This window comes from Chenopodium album, chromosome 7 (genome assembly GCF_948465745.1).
Source record: "Chenopodium album chromosome 7, dcCheAlbu1.1, whole genome shotgun sequence".
NCBI classification, from domain to species: domain Eukaryota; kingdom Viridiplantae; phylum Streptophyta; class Magnoliopsida; order Caryophyllales; family Amaranthaceae; genus Chenopodium; species Chenopodium album.
In genome coordinates, this window is record NC_137840.1 from 3,594,617 (window position 1) to 3,616,476 (window position 21,860).

Here is a 21,860-nt window from a genome sequence, read left to right on the forward strand (position 1 = left end):
ATACATAACTAACCTCCCTTACTACTTCCTCCTCCCTCGATATTGTAGCTAGTTAAATTTTCTTACTTCGTCCCAAAATCAACATTTTTGATATCGCATTTAGTTAAAAGTTGTTGATTTATACAAAATTATCACTTGGTTAAAATTTTTGGTTTAACTCTGTGATAAATACAAATATTTTTCTCCAATTAATAAGCATAATCCCTTCAAAATTGGAGAGATTTGGAGGGAAAATGGAGTTCACCTCCCCCTCCTTTCCTCCTATTTCCCACCCCTTCCTTTCCATCATTATTTACTATCCAAATAAAGTGTAAAGGTCTTATTTATTTATTTATTATTTAATATGTGAACATAGAAAATTGTCTAATGTCATTATTACATTATTTGAGTTTGTCATAAATCACAATAGTGGATAAAAAACTTCTTAATCCATCCATATTACACATCGAAGACATTTTCCTTCCATAAGCAATTCAAATGCTTTATTAATTTCATCCAATTTTATCTCATGTGACACAAAGTCATCCAGTCGAATTTCCTGCAAGAAATAAGTAGGGCAAAAAAATTAGAATATTAATCTACCTCTGTTACTTTTTAATTGCAATAAATAGGTATTATTTGTGAAATATGAAAAATTTAAAATTTTGCGAACTACTACCGCAAAAGTTCCAACTTTTGTAAACAACTACCTTTATTTGTTTATTTTTTTTTTTACGAACAACTACCACAAACTTTGTATTTGTTTTGTTACCACTATCGTTTAACGAGGGACGTTTGCTTGCCGTATGTGGGGCCCACCTTTCGTCCTTTTCCCTCCAACTATCTCTCCTTTATATTAACGATCTTCCCCCTAATTAGATACTCTTTGTTTCTTTGAATGTTTGTCTTCGAAAAATTTTAGGGCATAGGTGAAATTGCTCACCTAGAGATCAAATTCATGCTATTAGGATTGAAAAAACAGGTAATATTCGTTCATTTTCTTAATCTTATGATTTTTGGTTAATTGTTCATTTATTTGTGTATTGAACGAATTAGGGTGGGCTCCACATACAACAAGGAAACGTTAATCGTTAACTGGTAGTGTTAACAAAACAAATACAAAGTTTGTGGTAGTTGTTGGCAAAAAAAAAAATAAAGGTAGTTGTTTGCAAAAGTTGGAACTTTTGCAGTAGTTGTTCGCAAAATTTCCTAAAAAATTTCTTTGTTGCAAGTAAAAATTAACGGAGATAGTAGTAGAAATACATATAAATATCTTTGTATTAGTCAATGTGTACATATAATTTTTTTCTTGATTAATTCAATAATATTTTACACATATGCTAACATGGATGATCTACAAGCTTAATTAGTTTAACACTTAAGTGAAAGGAAGGGAGGGGTGAACAAGGAAGGAGGGAGGGATGGAGGGAGAAGGTAAGGTTACATTTTCTCTCTAAATCATTCCAATATAGGAAGGATTTGGTTTATTAAAGAGCAAGGGAAAATAAATCCTTCCAAATTTCTTCCCTTCCTTCCTATCTAAAAGTATTCAAATAAAGAAAGGAGGATGAATCCTTTCTTTTCTATTCTCTTCCTTTTCCTCCAATTCTCTCAATCCAAACAATGTGTTAAAATCTTAAGGGGAAGTACTCAAGATAATGATATAACGTCTACATTATTTGTCTTTGGGACTCTTTGCACACCAAAAAAAAAAAGAGGAATATAGAGCAAATAAGAACAAAATGATATATAGTACTCCCTCCATTGCAAAATAATCAACATGTTTGACTTTTTTCACTATTCATACATAAACTTTGATCATAATTTTTTTAGTAATGTAATAAAAACAAATTTTATCATGAAATATTTTATTAAATTGGTCATTAAATTATATATAGTTTCATAAAATTAATCCCGTGCGATATACGATTTTGACAAATAAAAATTGTAACATTATCACAATTGTGAAGTTATTGGACTAAGGGCATGTTCTCTTCGGCTTAATTTCATTTCAGCTCCAATCAGCTCAGTAAATCAGAACAGGCCCTAAGTTTAAATATTAATTAATATACAAAATTTTAAAATTACAAAATAAAAAAAAAATATACATGCATTTTTAAAATAAATGGAGTATTAATTGGAATATTAGTGAAATAGCTGACTATAATTTTATCAAATAACGAAAAGATAAAAACTAAAAATAAAAAATAAAAAATGATGACATCACATATTTTTAAAGTGGGAAAATTTTCAACCACAACTAGACATGTGTACATTTAAGGGAAGGAATATTGTCAACGGTTGTTATTTTAATAACTGTTACAGATATAGGGCAAATGATGAGAATCGATTCCCACATATCATGAAACGGTGAAACCGAGAATGGAGGAGGCTTGGGAATAAGAAGTGACTCCATTGTCAACTTCTGTTGGAAAATGCATTCTTATGACAATCTGGCCTCCGAGATCATTTATCACAAATACATTGCTAACAGTGAAACCCCAAAAAAGCTTTAAACAAGGCTCTCATATATTGCAAGATAAGGGAAAAAGGTTGGGCTGTTTTTCATGAGACTGCTGCGTGGAATCTAGCAATAACTCTCAAGTCTCAACTCTCATGTTGGTTTGATTCCTTGTGTTTATGTAGGACAAGTGGCTAATTAAGCATGGGAAGTGAGATTACTATGTCCCTATCTATACAACTTCTTCATTCCATTACTAGAGTACTCGGTGCCATTAAATCTTCCATACTTTCCAAGATAACATTGCAAGTGGTGAATCCTTTCAAGCCTCTGCTCTATATAGAAAGATTTGGCTATACCCAAATCCCTGATTTCTAGAACATTATTTGCGCTGCCCAAATCCCACCTAAAATCAAAACCTTCCTTTGGCAAATTAGCCATAATGCCATCCCTACTAGGAAAGCCATCCATAAAAGAGGTATTCCCTCCCCTCCATCTTGTCCTATCAGACAGTAAGTGAATCCCCATGCCACGTTCTTAGACTCTACTAGAGCTTCTACGGTATGGCACTCTCTGGATCACCCTGTTTTGGATCCTAATCTCTCCGTTCAAGAGTGGATTTCACTAACTGTGTTTGGACAAATAAAGGGGAAGGAAAAGAAGGGGAGGGAGGAGAAGAGGAGGGGAGGGAGGGAAAGGGAGGGTAAGGAACTAAGGAAGAGTGGTGAGTTTCCCTTCCAAATCTCTCCCTTGTTGGAGGGATAAATTTCTTGCAATTTAATCCCTCCATTTCTCTCCCCTCCAATTCCCTTCGTTACTCATTTGTAATCCACATGAAAGATATTTCATCTCTTTATTTCCCTTCCCTTCTTTTCCTGGCCTCCATTTCCTTCGATTCAAACACACCGTAAATCTCTCCTTCCCTCATATGCTCCTGATGCTATCAAATCTGATAGATATTATACTTAGGATAATATTTGTCGCAGATTAGGATATATTTTTGTATATTTTGTATTCTTATCGTACTAGGTTTCCTAACGTGATTAGGCCTAGGGTTGTAATCTCCCGATGGACACTTCGTGATTTTAGCCGTGTGGCCCGTGTTCGATTTACATTGCTCTTCAGAGTACCCAACGTGTTTCCATTCCAAGTGACCCACTAACTAAGCTTTCCCATCCTTAACATAATACTCAATTCCAAATCAGAGTAGATGTAGCTTTCAACCTTTTTGCACCAGTGTATCATTGAAAAAATGGGTATCATTGAAAAACATTTTAACTTGTTTAATGGGAGGCAAATGAAGAATTTTCAGTGTCTCCCACTAGAGGTAGTCCACCACTCCACCAACCCCATCTCATGGCACACAAAGCTGGTCTGGTACCTAAAGAAAGTGGTGTTTTGGAATAATCTATCAAATCCCTTAAGTGATTGTAATAGTACTAGTATGAGTAAACTTACAGACTTAATGTCTGAAGTTCTGAACTAACCTTATATGTTAACTTGTAACTCTAATGGGCTCCTTATGCCGCATAACACTTCCTGTATTATGACTTCTAACCTCTTACATGAGGCCTAATTAATCTATTTGAACCTCTTCAACCAAACCAAAAACTTTTATAGACCTGGTTCACAATAATATCATTTTGGACCTATACGCACGTAAATAACGTTATAATGAACATAGTGACCCTAATTTTAACATAGTAGCCTTTATTTAAACTCGTGTGACCTTTAATATTATTGTGAAGCTGAATTACATATATGTCAATCGACGTATTGTGAAAAATAGTGACTTTTATTATTCATATTGACCAGTATAAAACACATTCATGAGTAGAGGGGGGAGCTAAGGGAATCCCCCTACACCCAAGCATCTTTGTAGTTAGTGGGGTTTGAACCTGTGACCTCAAAATCATAAGGTGAGTTCTCCCCCAAATCCACCAAGCTTTGCTTGGTTATTGACATAGCTATTGTGCTATTTCTGCTATACGTGGTACAGAGCAACAAAGATTTCATATATTATTATTACCTTATTATAATTTCACAAAAGTATGAAGCAAATTCCAAATGGTAACATGCAAATACCAACAATTATTTAATTGGAGTTCTACTTTAAAGACTTACCTTGTCCAAATAACGTTTTACAAGGATAGGAACATCAGATTTTGGCTTAAGATCTTCAAATACTGATCCTTTTATAGTTTTACCGCTAAGCAGCACATCCATAGAAAGGAAGCTCAATTGTGCATCTAGCTTATTGTCCAATCCTAGCACAATTGTTTTTCCCCAACCCTGAAACATATAATCGATAAGCAATACGATTTAAATATATACAACGTGTGTGTATTTTCAAACATCTCTAGCTTCTTCCATTCCTCGAAATCACAATGCAAAAATCACATTTTGAGTATATATAGAATGATTCGTGCCATACCTGATCCATGTACAATAATATGAACATACATACTAAGTTGAACTTGTTATGTTAAGGGTAAGAAAGAAGGAAATGGATGAGGAAAGACCTTTCGGCATGAAGCATAAGCTTCTTGTACCAAAGATGCATTTCCTACACATTCGAAACAATAATCTGCACCTCCATCTGTCATCTCGCATATAATCTGCTCAATACATGAAATCCAACCATTAGATCAAGGTTTAAGCAACGGCGAAATGCCAAGAATAACTACTTCGTATTGCATTCCCAAAGTTGGCTGTGTTAGATACAGGAAAGAACCAAGACCTGGCTAACAGTCTTATTATCCTCACAATTGTTCGGGTTGATAAAGTCTGTAACTCCAAACTTTTTACCTGAAACAACATAAAAAAGGATAATCTAAATCATAATAGCTACAAAATCTATGTCATGGGATGGAAAACAAAGTAGACTTGATCGAGATTAAATTACTGAATTATACCAAATTCGAATTTTTCTGGCTTTATATCTACTGCTATTATCCTCGCTGCTCCACTAAGCCTTGCTCCCTCAGCCACCTTGACGCCCAAAAATAGCATACATGTGCCGTTATTGTTCATTATCAGTAACAGAAATGCAACAAATTAACCAAAGTCGCTACACAAAGCACACAAATTAACCAAAGTCGCTACACAAATCTAGCATAACATGAAGCAATGATGTACCCCTAGTCCAATAGCTCCAATGCCGAATATAGCAACTGTTGATCCTGGTTTGACATTGGCAGCTCGCCAAGCAGCACCAATCCCTAGAACAAACAACATTAATCAAGCTAAACTAGTTTAGAATGATCTTATATATGTAACACAAAACGTAATGTTATACATACATACATAGGTAATTAGTATATATGAGGCAAAGAATACGGCATAAGAATAGAGATATTACCAGTGGAAACCCCACAGCTTAGAAGACATGCCCTATTGGGAGGAATGGATGGGTCAATCTTAGTGAGATGAGCAACGTCGACAACAGTATATTGGCTAAAGCTTGAAACAAACGCGAAATGAAACAGAGTTTCCCCCTTCAAATCAGTGAATCTGCTGCTATCTTCCCTAGGCATCCACGGAGAGATCTTAACTGGCAGCTTCGAACACAAATTGCTCTCGCTAGACTTGCAATCTTTGCAATCACCACAATCTGCTATGAGAACTGGTAGCACATAATCGCCTTCCACCACTTCATCTACTCCCTCTCCTACACTTTCTACAATCCTATAGACGAATAGTACGTTAGTTAGTCCTTGTTACATAAACAAATTCACACCATGACAAATGAACAATGTTGCGCCTCCAATTTATCAATGTATGATCTGCTTCCATATTTCTTACTCCATTCGTTATTCATTCCTACATTCATTCTTTTACTTTACTTTCTTATACCATACTTCGTATTATGTAATTTGTACATAATAATTAACTACCAAAATGTATGCTGAACAGATCAAAATAAAGCATGTCGTTTTATACTAGTCCAATTGATGCTTAGTGCTGGACTTAAACCATGGATCAATTCTATCTCAAACATTACTCCGTCTGTGTCATTTAACACGAGTATGTGTCAAGGCTCAAATAGTCAAGTGTACAACAATTATTAGCCAAAGATGATGGCATTAAAAAAAAAAAAAAAAAAAAAAAAAAAAAAGATTATCCAATGACATATAAGCCAGAATTGATCCCAAAAATTATTAAGTTTAATAGAGTAACCAATTATTTACCCAACATTATTTAGCCAGTATTATTAGAAAAAAAATACTGAAAATTTATTGCTACAATTATTTACCCAACAGCCTCATGGCCAAAGATTCTTGGATAGCATCCAGGAAAATCCTGTTAAAGAAAACACAACAAAATTATCTTAGATCAAATACAAAGGTAGTTGATGTCAAAGATGAAATTTGCAATTAATTTCTGGGATCTTACATACTTTTAATTTCCAGATGGTGATGTCAGTATGACAGAGTGATGAGCAAATGATCTTGATCCGAACTTCATGGGCTTTTGGTGGAGCCACTACCACCTCCTCTATCACCAATGGTTGTCCTGCTTCTCTAGCGATAGCAGCTGCATCATTTCAATTGTTTAGACACTGGCCCATAAGGTGTACACGCTCTAACCATAATAACTAATCACATTTGTACTTCATTATAGTACTCCTTATATGACAACTTAATTCAAACATAGGGGGTGTGTTCTTTTTTATTTTATTTTTTCTGTTTACGGCAAGGTGAAGGACCCTAATCATGCTTGGGCCTCGTGGTTTTTTTGGTCCAGTATTTGCGAGAAAGCTAGAAAGGTGAAAAGATCCTCAACCAAAGCACCCTCACTTGATTCGAACCCTGAAAGTCGAGGTACGATGCCGTACCATTTGAGCCGAGCGTTGCTTGGGGAACAGAGGGAGTATTATATTAAAGACGATAAATTAAATACCATACCTTTGCAATGAAGAGGCTTTCCTGCGGTGATGCCTTTGGAGTGTTTCACGTCTGCCATTTGCTATGTTATCAGTAATCAACAAATAATTCACACTTAATGCAGTTTGGTATTACAATAAGAAGGCTCTCTCCGTATGTATATATATATATCCACCATTACCTTCTCATTGTAATACTCCCTCCGTTTTATAATGTTAGTCTTACATGAAATCAATCCCATAAAATAACAAAAGAAATATATTTGGAATCTAACAATGAAGTACAGCATAATTCATAATTAGTTTACCTTATTTAACTTTTTTTTTTTTTTTTTATTAGAAATGAATAAGTCATTATTGCATAATTTAAGGTAAAGATTTCCTACTTGGAGTCATGTCATCTATCCACAACCAATTAATTCCAAAATAAAATTAAGTTATAAATGAAATATATTCAATATGAGTAGATTTTTTTAAAACGTCCAAAATAATATATGGGACTAATATTATGAGTAATCTAAAGTGGAATTTTGGTTCTACAATATTCTAAAGTCTAATGTCACATGCTCAATATTGACTTAGTGACCTATATGCACAACGGCACAAGTAGTGCACAAGTAGCCAAAAATGAGAAAATAACTCTCAATACATGCTAGAACTCCAGGAAAGAAATTTCAATAATTAGTTGTTGGGTTGTTGACTGCCAAACTACTTTCATTAACGGGGTGTTTAGCGTGTGGGTATGGAAATTTGAGGAATGGTTACCTTGTTTGATAGCAAATGAGAATGTGTGGGAAATAAAAAACAAATTTACTAAAATAGTCTTACTAATATTTCTTTCACACCCGTTTTCATTAATGACAATATTGTCATTTTATCTAGAAGTGATCAATGGGTGGGCCTGCCAGATTCGGGTCAAAAAAATTTACCCATATCTCGGGTCGGGCCAAGCTTCGGACCGGAAAACGTGTACCCAAACCCGCTCAAAATAGTTGGACCATGCGGGCTTTTCGGGCCGAGACAAAAAAAACAACTAAAAATACATAAAATCCATTTTCCAAATCCGCCCAAACTTTTTTAAAATTCGGGTCAGGCCGGAAAATTCTACCCAAAACCCGTCCAAAATTGGGCCGGACTTAGTGTGATAAGCTCTAATTTTATCCATCTTTTAAATCCCACCCCTTAATACCATCCTCCTACTAGGTATTATTTTCATGGGAATACAAGCCTTTTATTCCCAATCTCATCCCTCCTCACAATCCCATTCCCATCAAGCTAAGAGGATGTCTGTTTAGAGGGATAAAGTGAGGGGGATAGGATAAAAGAGGAGGGATTTAACATGTCCTTTGTTTGTTTAATGGGATAGGGATTATGAGGGAGGTTAGGAGAGGGATAAGAAAGGGAGTTATCCCTCCAAATTAATAACTAGGGGGGTATAAGGGATGGGGATTATATTTAATGGGTAAAAGACATTTTTACCCTTAATGAAATAAAAAGAAGAAAAGAGTGAAGAAAGTATAGTAAGGGTAATTTGTATTTTTATTTGTTATTCCAATCTAATCTCAACCCATACCAAACAATGGAATACACTATTTTTATCCTTATCCTATCTATTAATCCACCTTCTTATCCCACTCAATCTCATCCCTCCTACCAAACGCCCCGTAAGTAAACATATGATTTTATGATAAATGGGATTTAAATTCCTTTTTCCATCTTCTATTCCCACTAACCAAACACCCCAAAGAGATTTAAAACAAACCCCACCCCAACCCCTCGCCCCCACCCCTCATCTTTAAATATATCTCGTACTTCCTCCATTTTTTTTTATAGTTGCAACAGTTTGACTTTTACACTATTCATGTGGTTCACTTTGACTAGCTTTGATGATTTATAGTAAGCAAAAATATAGTGATGCAGGATCTTATTAGATTCGTCTCAGCTCGCTTTATACTGTTTTAATATCAAAAGTATATAATTTTTTCACATTGGTAATTAAAGGTATTAATGATTGAAATCATGCATCGACAAGTGTAAAAAGAAAAGTGTTTCGGGTGTTTTTTGGATTTCCTCGGATACTGGTCACGCTCTTCTAGCAACGAGACTGAGACACCTGCAAAACAATGAATATTCCGTTGTCGGAATATTCGCCTCCGGCGATCAAGTCTGTGATCGGAAACGGAAAAGGCTAGAGAGATAAAGTAGAGAGAAGTTGGAGCTATTAATGTTCTTTTTCTTGTAATGTCTTAATCCACTCCTCCCATCATAAATGATTGGGGTATTTATAGGGGTGGAGCTTGTGTCCTTTTTAGGGTTTGTACCCTAAAATTGCGTGACGTGATTGGCTGCGCAATCGGAGAATGCCACGTGTTGTTTTGGGGGCGCCGCTTTGCGGCTTTCAATGATATCTCTCGGGATTTGGGCTCCGATGTAATTAGGCCTCTTTTGCGTGCTGATTTCAGGGGTTATATATGCCCTAAACACGTGGCATCTTCCTGTAGTAACACGTGTCACCCTCTCGTTGGGCCACGTGTCGCTACAGGATTGGCCTGAGCTTTTGAGTGCTTTTAAGCTGGATGCGTGGCATCTTCCCATAATGACACATGTCACCCTCTAACTGGGCCACGTGTCGCTACGGGACTGGTCCACGCGTACGGGGTATTTTTACCCTCAACATTTGCCCCTCAGATGGGGTGGCTCGTACGCTTACAGGCCGCCTCCTCTGACCTTAACTAGCCTTGGTGTGTACGAGTACATTAGGATTTTGACAGACGGCTTTCGTCCGCCTAAAAATTTCAAGCGAACGCCCATCTTTGCGGAGGGAGTGGACAACAGTAGGCCGTCTCGTTTTTGGGGAAATCGGCCGTCTATCCATTGCAGAGGGAGCTTTAGCTCCGTCTTCTTATCCGTTTATTTTTGGACGTGCCGTTATTAGGTCGTCTTCTTTTCCGCCTATTCTAACGACGTTTTCCTTCACCCCTTCAAATTCTAGGTTAAATTTTCAAATTATAACCGTTCAACTTTTTAGGCGGGAAAGATGAATTTACCACCTTACCCCCATAAATTTTGCCTATAAATATAGGGGGTTTGACCTCATTTTGGCACTTTACATTCTTGAGAATTCTAGAGAGAAGTCAGAGCATTTCTAGAGAGAGAAAGTGATTTCCCCTAAATCTTCAAGAGCTCCGATCCGCCGCACAATTTGAGTTTCTAGGAGACTTCTTTAAGTTTTCCGGTCAATCTTCCAAGATCTTCAAAAACTTTAAACTTTCAACACGTACAGAGGTAGGCCGCCCATTTTCTTCTTCTTGTATTATTAATTTTTTTTTTAACACTGGCTCAACACTCGGCTTCGTCCGTTTCTCCTCATGAGGCCGGCCGTTCGCCCAGGTCTGAGGAGTCTAGAGTGGACGGAGACGAGTTGTCTCCTTCATGGAGTGGGTCCATTTCTAGTGCGTACCAACTCACTTCCACCTATTCTTCTCTGTCCCTGCAGTCGAACATGGCGAGAACCATGCAAACGCATGATCGTCACGCGGCCAAAAATCCGGACGGCAGTCTGGTAACTCCCAGGGTCCCCTATGACCCAAATAATACTAACATTGAGACCGGGTCCACTACCTGGACGACCACCTCCACGGGCACCCATCATTCGGCCGTGGAGGTTACTTCTTCCTTCGAGGAGCGCCATAGAACTCAGGGCACTTCTCCCGCGGTGGGAACGTCCGGGCGAACTCCGGGATTAATGTTCCCCCAATATGCCAACTCGGTCATGGATGAGGTCGAGTTGCTACTTCGTGAAGGACCTCCTTCTTCTTCCCGGGCGGATGCTGATCCGTCCATCCCAACCCCTTCTGAACTCTATCTCCAATATGGCAGGTCGGACAGGCCAAGGAATGGGTTCTTGATTAATGAACCGTCCGACCTGCCTCCTCGCAGTGCCTCTCCTACATGGAGTCAGGCGGCCACTGCCAAAGACAAGGGAAAAAGCCCCTTAATTCTTGAAGACATTCCCTTATCCAGGGGCGGCCGTAGTTCTATGGGTCGCAGCTCAGCAGAGACAGCCGATCTGGATAGAGTGTTGTCTTCTGAGTTTGGGAATGCTCCTCAACAAGAGGAAGAGGAAGAAGTCGAGAAAGCGGCCGAGGGCGAGGCGGCGGCTGAGGAGGACGTCGCCCACATTGACAACTTTAAAGATCCGTACGCCTGTACGGTGGGTAGCACAGCCTTGGGCTACCTAAATTACAAGTTTGAGACATACAAGGCATTCCTCCACCTTGGGGAGGGATTTGAGATTCAGCCTCCAAGGAAGTCACGTGCTGTGGCTGCTAAGGAGGAAGAGAGGCCGCGTCAAAGGTCCTTCAGCGTTTATAGGGCGGCCTTAGACGTTGGACTGCGCTTCCCCCTCCACCCCTTCGTCCGCACCATTTTGGACGAATATGACATCGCTCTCTACCAGCTGATGCCGAACAGCTGGTTGAACATTTTTGGGTATCTAGTGACGTGCATCTGCAAAGGCTTCAAGCCGGACTTTGCGGTCTTCTGTGAGATGCACTCACTAACCAAGCTGGACGCAGACACGGATGGCTGGCTCATTTTGAGTTCCAACAGGGACTACATGGTGGTGGTTGACCGCGTCTCCAAATGGCGTGATTGGAAGCACCGATTCTACCGCATCAAGACCAAAGATGTTGAATTTAATTTGCGGATGAATCGGTTTAACGCTGAACCAATTCAGCTTGGACGCGGGGACCTCAAGCCTGATAAGCCACCCGTCCACCCTAGCTAAGAGCATCAGCTTGAATACTTAAAAGTCAAGAGGGTGAAGAGGAACGGAAAAATTGAGCGCGTTCCGAGTAACTGGGTCCCTTTATCCAGTTGGCTTCGGGATCCTACGTTCATGTCGGCCTACGGCATGTACAAGAACTTGCCCCAAGGTGGACGCTTGGACTTATATAGTTTTTGCATGTACATAGGTTATTTGAAATTAGAAAATTTTCTAACACTTTCTTCTTTTTCTTTTACAGCTGAGGCGTACAAGATGCTGGACTCAGAACAGAAGGGGGAAGTGAACATGTTTGAAATCGACTTGGCCCGCTACAAGGCTCGTCAGAAGTTGTACGAGCAATCTAAGGGGGTAAGAACATCCGTTCTACCTCCATTTCTTCTTTTCGTCCGTGCTGGGATGCTGGGAAGGTCCTCCTTTCTGGGTTCTCACGGACGTATCATTGCGTCTGTGTTGGCATGATGGAAGGGATCTCCTTCCTAGCTAGACATGGACACTAATGTATTATCTTGCTCATTTTTTGCTAACTTTCGCCTCTCTTAGCTGTCGACTCCGACCCCTAGGTCCAAGCGAAAACAGTCGTCCCCTGCTTCCAAGACGGACAAGGACGGGAAGACGTCCAAGCAAAGGAAGACGGTCGCCTCTAAGACCACTTCCACTACTGCGGCAAAGACTACGTCGCGGACTGTCTCCAAGCAGTCCAAAGGAGAACAACCCTGACTGGGTGATAGCGGGGCCTCCAAGTCCATTGATCCAGCCGCCACGCCAGTCCATGATAAGTCCGAGAGATCGAAAAGTAGGGGTAAGTCTACCCCGGCAAAACCGACCGGGCTAGAAGTGACTACGCCCGTACAAAGAGTCCAAGAATCTGACTAGCTTGAAGCCTTTCAGTCGGCCGGCGACCAGCCTAGCCGCACGGGTGAGGAGGGTGACGAGCCTGCGCCGCCTCCGTCTTTCACCTTCAATCCCCTTAACGCTCCGAGCTTCTCTGACGGTCATTTTGAGTAACTTGACATATTTTGTTTTGTTTTTTATATGCCCGATTGAGCTTAAACTAAACTCTTTGCGCCCGCGTGCAGATATTGCAGAGGAGCTACACATGAAGCTGCCCGGCCAATCCCTTACTAGCGCGGACAGGAAGGCCATGGCCAAGGCTGTCCCTGCTGAGCAGCGAGACAAGCTGCGGGGGATTCATGAGGGCTTCCTTGGCCCAATGATCAATTGCAATGCTGAGGTAATTTTTCTTTCAACTTTCACACTAAGTTAATTTTTCACTCTCATTTTGCTAACATGTTTTCCTGTATGCAGCTCTTCCTGCGATTGAATGCCTTCCTTGAATGGAAGGACAAGGAAAATGAAAAGCTGAAGCATGCTTGGGATCAGATTCAGAAAACCCAGGATGCCATTACCGGGGAAACGGTCGTCCAGCGCCGATACTTTGAAACCCAAATCAACGCGCTGTCGGACAAGGCAGCGCGACAAGCTGAAGATTTGGTGAAGCTGGGCCAGGCCCTGGAGCAAGAGCCCGTGGCTAGGGACGCCATGAGACAGGAGAGGGATTAAGCCCTCCTGGACGGCCAGCGCTGGAAAGAAGGGTTCGAGGCCTCCGAAAGGCTTAAGAGTGAGGTGGCCTTAGCCCAAAAACACTTGAAGGAGGCCTTGGACGAGGCGGACGTTCTTAAGGCCGAGGTGGAAACTTTAAAGAAGTCCATTGAGGACTTGACTCTACAGCTGAAAACACCTCGGGCCCCTAGTGCAAACGAGGTCGTCCGCATTGAACAGAATGCTGAGGATAGGCTGAAGAGCTACTTCTTTGAGGCGTTCGATCTCATGGTGGACGAGGGCGAGGCGACCTTTTATCAAGAGCACTTCAACAAACACCTCAACTTTTTCTACCTCAGGGAAGAGGCTAAGAAGGCCGGGCAGCCTTCTCCTGAGCTGGACGTCACACCAACTACCTCAGAGGATGAGGAAAATGCAGAAGTGGCAGCCGACAATGATGGGGAGGAGGAGAGCAAGGAGACGCATGCTGAGGACGCGTCCCTTCCCGCCTCTCAAGAGCCCGTCCAAGGCCAAGGTCCAGCTTCTTAGAGCCCCAGCCGCCCCATGATATCAGCTCTTTGTTCTGCCTTTTTTAACCAATTTTTATTTTCCTTATTTTCCGCCTTTTTTAGCGGTTTTTGTAAGACATTTTGCCTCCATTCGAGCGATATTTTATTAATTCAAGCTCTAGTTTTCATTTATTTCAAACTTAGCAAATTTTACATACTTTTAGCATGTTTTTGCATTTTCGTACGCGTGTTTTTTTGCACGTTTTGCGTTTTCGTACAATGGGGGGGGGGGTATGCCCCTTTATTCGGCGTTCGCCTAGTCCATATTTTGAATGGTTTGATTGACTTGGTAGAGTTTATACCTTGAGGGGTATGACTACTAGCAAGTTAATCAAATCATAGTAATGATTGCCCTTGGACTAGGTGACATGCCGAATCAACATATTATTCGGCCGTTTGATTGGCTTTATGCGAGCTGTCCATTGAAACTATCGCTCGGACATGATAAAAAAATTTCAAGTATTATCTCAACCTAAAATTTCTAATTTTGGCTGGGCTAGAATGCCTAGGTATGCCCTTGCCCCATTAGAGGGGTTACATAGGATACCTTACCTTTTCCGTCCGTCTAAATGAGGAACGGACGTATACATGTGACTTAAGGTCAAGTCACTCATTTTTTTTGTACGACTGGGTTGCTATGTTGCAAGCAACCTAGTTATAAGTAGAATGGAAAAATAATATAACAATGTTTGACTTTTCATTAATTTTTCAAAATTACATTGTTATGGCCGTACGGCTTTAGTTACATTACTCGGTCAACAGACCTAGCTGTATATACAACTTTTTGGCTAAGTACTAAAAAAAGACTTAAACATAATATTTCTTCAGATTGTCAGTGTTCCATGTACGCGGAATAGGACGACCGTTCATGGCTTCGAGACGGTAAGTACCATATCGGACTTCTTCACTGATGCGCTACGGCCCTTCCCAGTTTGGGGTCAGCTTTCCATCTTCATTTGCCCGACCCATAGCCTCCGTTTTCCTTAGGACCAGATCTCCCATTTTTAGCTGACGCTTTGACAATCGGCGATTGTATGCCCTTGTCATCCTTAGGCTATAAATTTCGTGCCTAAGCCCCGCATTGCCCCTAGCTTCAGAAAGGAAGTCTAGGGCAGTCCTCATGGCCTCCCAATTGGCCGCTTCATCATATAACATCACTCTAAGAGTGGGCTCATACATCTCAATTGGGAGAACAGCCTCAGCGCCGTATACCCAAAAGAATGGGGTTTCCCCCGTGGAGCTCTTGGTCGTTGTCCATATGGACCACAATACGTTGACCAACACATCAACCCATAGACCGCCTGCCTTTTCAAGTTTGCGCTTGATACCATTGGAGATCAACTTGTTGTATGCTTCTACCTGACCATTGGCTTGTGGTCGGCCGACCAAAGCAAAGCAATGAGCTATGCCCTGATCTTCCAGCCATTCCTTGAGTTGAGGCGTTTCAAACTGGGGTCCATTGTCGAGCACCATAGACTGAGGAACGCCAAAACGTGTAATGATACTCTTCCATATGAAGGCTGAAACATCCGCCCACTTGATGCCCCGGACAGCCTCGGCCTCCACCCATTTTGTGAAGTAGTCTACTGCTACAAACACATAACGCCTTTCACCAGATGCTGGCGTGTACGGTCCTAAGATATCCATCCCCCATTTGGCAAAGGGGAGCGGACTACTTATGGCCGACAAACTGTTAGCAAGGCGATGGATTAAGGTTGCAAATCTCTGGCACTTGTCACATTTTTTCACCATTTTCACGGCGTCCGACTTTAAGCTCGGCCAGTAGTATCCCAGATGGGCAGCCTTTTCAGCCAAGGCTCGCCCTCCAATATGAAAGCCGCACTGCCCCTGGTGGAGGTCGTCCAGGACATCATGCCCCTTCTCGGGGGTAACACATTTCAAGTACGGCTTCACAAATGCCTTTTTAAACAACTCCTCTGCTTCATTTCGAACTAGACCGCTCTCTTCTTCATCAGCCAGCTCTCTTTAGGATCGGCCGGAAGTAATCCATCCCTTAAATAAGAAATGATCCTGTCCATCCAAGTGGAGCTTCTATCCATGATTTGTACTGGCTCGGCATCAATACTCCTTCTTTCTTTTACCTCCCAAAATACTAATCTGGGAGTATCACATGATGCTGAGGATGCTAACTTAGAGAGGGCGTCCGCCTGATGATTGGACGAACGAGGAACTTGTTGTAGAGTAAAATGATCTAGGCCCTTGGCCTCCTCTTTGACAATCTTCAAATATTTCATCATAGCCGGCTCCCTTGCCTCAAAATCTCCATTTACCTGGCCGACTACAAGTAGGGAGTCCGAGCTTACATCCACTTTTGTTGCTCCTGCCGCCTTACACATTCTAAGGCCAGCCAGGAGAGCTTCATACTCAGCCTCGTTATTAGAAGCTTGGAACTGAAATCTCAAAGCATATTCAAACTTATCCCTCTCGGGCGATTGACAAATGACTCCAGCACCACATCCGGTTGCCGTTGCACAACCATCAACAAACACCTTCCAGATCTGATCTCCGGCCGGCTAAAGATCAGGTTGAGTCATCTCTTCTAAGAAATCAGTAAAGGCTTGTCCCTTGATTGCTTTTCTGGGCTCAAACGTAATGTCAAAGCCTCTCATTTCCAAGGCCCACTTGAGCATACGACCATTGGCCTCTAAGGTTGTAAATGACTTCTTCAGAGGTTGGTCTGTGTAGACTACAATTGAATGTGCCAAGAAGTACGACCGCAACTTTTTTGATGCCATGTACAATGCTAAGGCAAATTTTTCAATAAGGGGGTACCTCAGCTCGGCGTTGTGAAGTACATGGCTGATAAAATAGACTGGGACCTGGTGGTCGTCCCTTTCAGCAAGCAAGACAACACTTAGAGAGTGTTCAGAGATGGCGAGATAGATAAATAGCTTCTCATTCTTGAGTGGACTGACGAGCCGAGGCAACGTATGCAGATGGCTTTTTAGCTGTACGAGTGCTTCCTCGGCCTCCTCTGTCCATTCGAACATGGCTTTCTTCTTGATGGTTTGAATGAAATAACGACACTTATCCCTTGACCTTGACAAAAATCTACCAAGTGCTGCTAAACAGCCGGTCAATCTTTGTACTTCCTTAATCGTCCTTTGTGACTTCATGTCCAGGACAACTTGAATCTTTTCAGGGTTGGCCTCAATTCCACGTTGATCAATCAAAAATCCAAGAAATTTACCGGACTCAACACCAAAGACACATTTCTTTGGATTTAACATCACCTTATGCCGCCTGAGTTCGGTAAAAGTTTCTCGCAGATCCTTCAGGTGGTCGGCCGACTCTTTTGACTTGACAATCATGTCATCGATGTATGCCTCCATATTTTGGCCAAGCTGATCTCTAAAGATTGTACTAACAAGTTGTTGAAAGGTAGCTGGGGCATTCTTGAGGCCGAATGACATAACTTTGTAACAGTACAACCCCTGCTCAGTTACGAATGTTGTTTTCTCTTGATCTTCTTCCCATAAGGGAATTTGATGGAACCAGTATGCATCCATGAAACTCATCAGGGCATGCCCGGCTGTTGAATCAACCAGACGGTCGATTTTGGGAAAGGGAAAGCTATCCTTAGGGCATGCCTTGTTCAGATCGGTGTAATCAACACACATTCTCCAAGTTCCATTCGGCTTCTTCACGAGAACTACATTAGCTATCCAGTCTGGGTAATAACATTGCCGAATGAAACTGGCGTCCAACAGCTTTTTAACCTCAGCTGCGGCCGCCTGATTCCTCTCTTCTCCATGATTTGGCGGACAGGTTTAACGGCTGAGTTCACAGCCAGCTTGTGCACGGCCGGGTTAGGACTTATTCCTGGCATCTCACCAACGTCGAATGCAAATACATCTTTGAATGCTCTTAGTAGTTGGACTAACTCATCCCCAAGCATACCCAAAGCTATAGTGCCTACACTAACCGTCCGACCTGGTTGATCGGGGTCAAGCACTATATCTTGGTGACTGCCAGCTGGCTGGGGCCTTAACTCTTCTAGCCGACCGACAGTCATTAGCTGTTATGCTTGCTCTATCTTGGTCGCCTTACGCTTCTGACCGACCTGGTATGCTGGGAGTGGGGTTCCTTCTTCTTTTGACTCGGACGATTTTGGTCCGCGGGCTGTAGGCTTAACGGCCAACTGATTACATTCCTTAGCCATTTTCTAACTTCCTTGGATTGTCCCAATTTTTTCGTCCTCTCGAACTTCAGCAGCATTAGATGAGGTACAATGACTACTTTGGCTGCGTTCAGTGTAGGATGGCCGAGTATGACATTATATCCAGTCAGTTCTTTTACAACCAGGAAGCAGACCACCATATCTCTTCCTTCCCCTTTTTGCCCAAAGCGGATGAGTAGGTCTATCCGCCCAACCGGGTGGATAACATTCCCCCCAAATCCTACCAACGGGTGAGTGATTTCCTGAAAAGCATCCTCTGGGAAGCTTAGATTCTTTAAGGCGGCCAGGCTGATGATGTCGGCCGAGCTACCCGTATCAATCAATATTCGTCTGACCTTCAAATTGGCTATCTTCATAATGAACACCATGGGATCATTGTGCAGGGCTTTGACCTCCCCCCGGTCGGCCTCACTAATGATTACTTCGGGAAAGGGTTTGACCTTTACTGCATCCGCTTGCATCACCTTTCCCAAGTTCCAGGCGTCCTGCTTGATCTCAATCATGGTTGGGCCGCCTGAGGCGAATCCTCCTAATATCACGGCCACAAAGCTTGAATCAGTGCTATTCCCATCATCTTCTGTCTTTGTTCTTATCATTTTTCTGTCTTTTCACGGACGTGTTGTCTGTCCGTGTGTAGGTGAATTTGGACTTCATCACATAAGAGTTCAGCATGCCCTTCTCGGCTAGCTTGTCCAACAATCTCTTCAAATTGATACAATCGTTCGTGTCATGTCCCACGTCCTTGTGGTAATGACAGTACTTTTTCTTGTTCCTGTACTGAGTCGGGCCTCTCAGCGGCTGGGGCTTCTCAAACTCAAACTTATCTTTGATTTCCATCAGGATGGAATAACAGTCTTTGTTGAACTTATACTAGGGCTCGTACGTCTTGACCTTCTTGGACTTCAGCGGCTGGCCATCGGCCACCCAGACTTCTTTTCTCTTTTTTTCTTCTTTCTTTTGGTCGGCCGAGTCTTGCTGAGAAGATTGTTTCTTCTCAGCCCCCTTGGCCGGCGCTTCTGATTTTATGAGCGAACAAAAGTCCGCCGCTTCAATATAAGCTTCGGCTTCTCGCAAAATACCTGCGTATGTTCGAATCCTTTTCCTTACTAGGTCAAATTTTAAACTATTATGCCTTAATCCACGGAGAAATTCAGAGTAAGCCATTTCATCCGGCAGATTATGAATTTGGGCTTTTTCTTGGTTAAATCACTAGACGTACGACCGTGGGCCCTCATTCTTCCCTTGAACAATTGTTGCTAAATTAAGGCTAGTCTTTCGAGGCGGTATGTTATATGAAAAATTTCCCACAAACAGAAAACTAAGAGTAGTGAAGCAATTGATACATCCAGCCGGGAGGCTATTGAACCAATCCTGTGCCACACCCTTCAAAGTGGCCGGAAAGCATTTGCACCAGGTAGCATCATCTACACTTTGCAAGTACATCAGGTTTCTGTACGAGGTGATGTATTCTTCTGGGTTGCCCGTACCATCATAAGCTCCCACAAGTACACTCTCTACCTTCGGCGGCTGAGGGGTAGTTAAAATATCTTGCGAAAACGGAGGCGGCTTATTTCCCAGAGTCAGCAGGCGCATCCGCCAGTCAATTGGTTGTGGCTGCACGGACGGTCAAGCCAGGTAGGGAGCTTGACCGTACGTCTGTCCGTATGGCCCATATTGTCCGAAGACTTGGGGATTCGGCTGCATCAAGCCATTGAAACCTTGGGGAGGTTGATATTGAAGTGATTGAATTGGAATAGGAGTTGGAGTGCGGACAACTGGAATAGGAGTTGGAGTGCGTACAGCTTGATTTCTGCTGGAGATGGCCGTGTTGGTATGCTGGGAGAGAGAATGATTTGAAAAATCATCCGGCATAGTTGGGGTTGAGGCTGTGTCCGAGTAAGCGGCACGTTCCCGCTACTTATGCTAAAGGTAATCCCTTGCGTCCTTCCATCGTCTAGACGGCTCAGCCTCTTCTCTTCGAGGCTGCCTACTCCTCCCCCCAGCCGACTGTGTTTTCGCCAACAGATCAGAGAAGTTTGTCCATGGTACCCTTGGGGACCTTCTAGTCGGCCTACGAAATGGGGTGTTCCCAGCGCCCGTTGCATTAGCCGCTTTGCTTTGTGCTTTCTTCGGAGCCCTCTCCCCTTCTCTCCTAGGCGACTGCCTAGAGGTAGAGGCTCCGTTGCTCTCAAACTCCTTCCGGATCTTGTTGACTGCGGCCTTCAGAGAGGCTGCGGTAACAGGAGGGTCATCAGCTTCTTGAAATGTAACAATCAGCGGATCGCTGGTATGGATTGTAGGGATTATATCCTCTACATGTCCGTCCTCGCCTGGATTAGGTGTCTGACCGTCTATTGCCATAACGGACGAGTATCCCCACAGACGGCGCCAAATGTTTCAGGTGTTTTTTTTATTTCCTCGGATACTGGTCACGCTCTTCTGGCAACGAGACTGAGACACCTGCAAAACAACGAATATTCCGTTGTCGGAATATTCGCCTTCGACGATCAAGTCAGTGATCGGAAACTGAAAAGGCTAGAGAGAGAAAGTAGAGAGAAGTTGGAGCTATTAATGCTCTTTTTCTTATAATGTCTTAATCCACTCCTCCCATCATAAATGATTGGGGTATTTATAGGGGTGGAGCTTGTGTCCTTTTTAGGGTTTTTACCCTAAAATTGCGTAACGTGATTGGCTGCGCAATCGGAGAACGCCACGTGTTGTTTTGGGGGCGCCGCTTTGCGGCTTTCAATGATATTTTTGGGATTTGGGCCATGATGTAATTAGGCCTCATTTGCGTGCTGATTTCAGGGGTTATATATGCCCTAAACATGTGGCATCTCCCTGTAGTAACACGTGTCACCCTCTCGTTGGGCCACGTGTCGCTACAGGATTGGCTTGAGCTTTTGATTGCTTTTAAGCTGGATGCATGGCATCTTCCCATAGTGACACGTGCCACCCTCTAACTGGGCCACGTGTCGCTACGGGACTGGTCCACGCATACGGGGTATTTTTACCCTCAACAAAAAGAGCTGCAACTATTAAAAAACAAAGTATATTTTATGACCAAAACTTCATTTTAAAAAAATAATTAAAAGACTTAAATGCCAATGATGACCTTGCTCTTGGTCGGTGGTAGTTTTTTGGAGGAGAGAATGTTAGATTGATTTAGAGGAAAGAAAAACATGAAATACTAGAGAGGATATATTCATCCATTCATGTTTAAATGCATGTGTTATTTAGTAAACTTTGAGCGTCACTTATTAGTTTTCAGAAAAAAAAAAATAATAAATAAACAAAATAATCATTTTTTACTTTTATATTATTTATATAATTTATTTTTACTAGCTTTGAAGATTCTGAAAAATATAATCATGCAGGATACTGTTAGATTCATCTCGATTTATTTTCATACTCTATCCATTTCTTAATAATCGCAA

General features: G+C 42.0%; 1 protein-coding gene across 1 annotated transcript; it reads right to left on the bottom strand.

Moving 5' to 3' along the window:
* Positions 1-304: 304 nt before the first annotated feature.
* Positions 305-7,455, bottom strand: LOC145638822 (alcohol dehydrogenase-like 7). The gene is made up of 10 exons (XM_081689862.1): positions 7,348-7,455; positions 6,840-6,976; positions 6,696-6,742; positions 5,802-6,127; positions 5,579-5,661; positions 5,356-5,431; positions 5,181-5,248; positions 4,963-5,058; positions 4,565-4,732; positions 305-538 (listed from the first exon to the last, which is right to left on the bottom strand). The coding sequence occupies exons 1-10, from the start codon at positions 7,403-7,405 to the stop codon at positions 425-427; spliced, it is 1,173 nt and encodes a 390-aa protein (XP_081545988.1). The 5' UTR covers positions 7,406-7,455; the 3' UTR covers positions 305-424.
* Between the last annotated feature and the right edge of the window lie 14,405 nt (positions 7,456-21,860).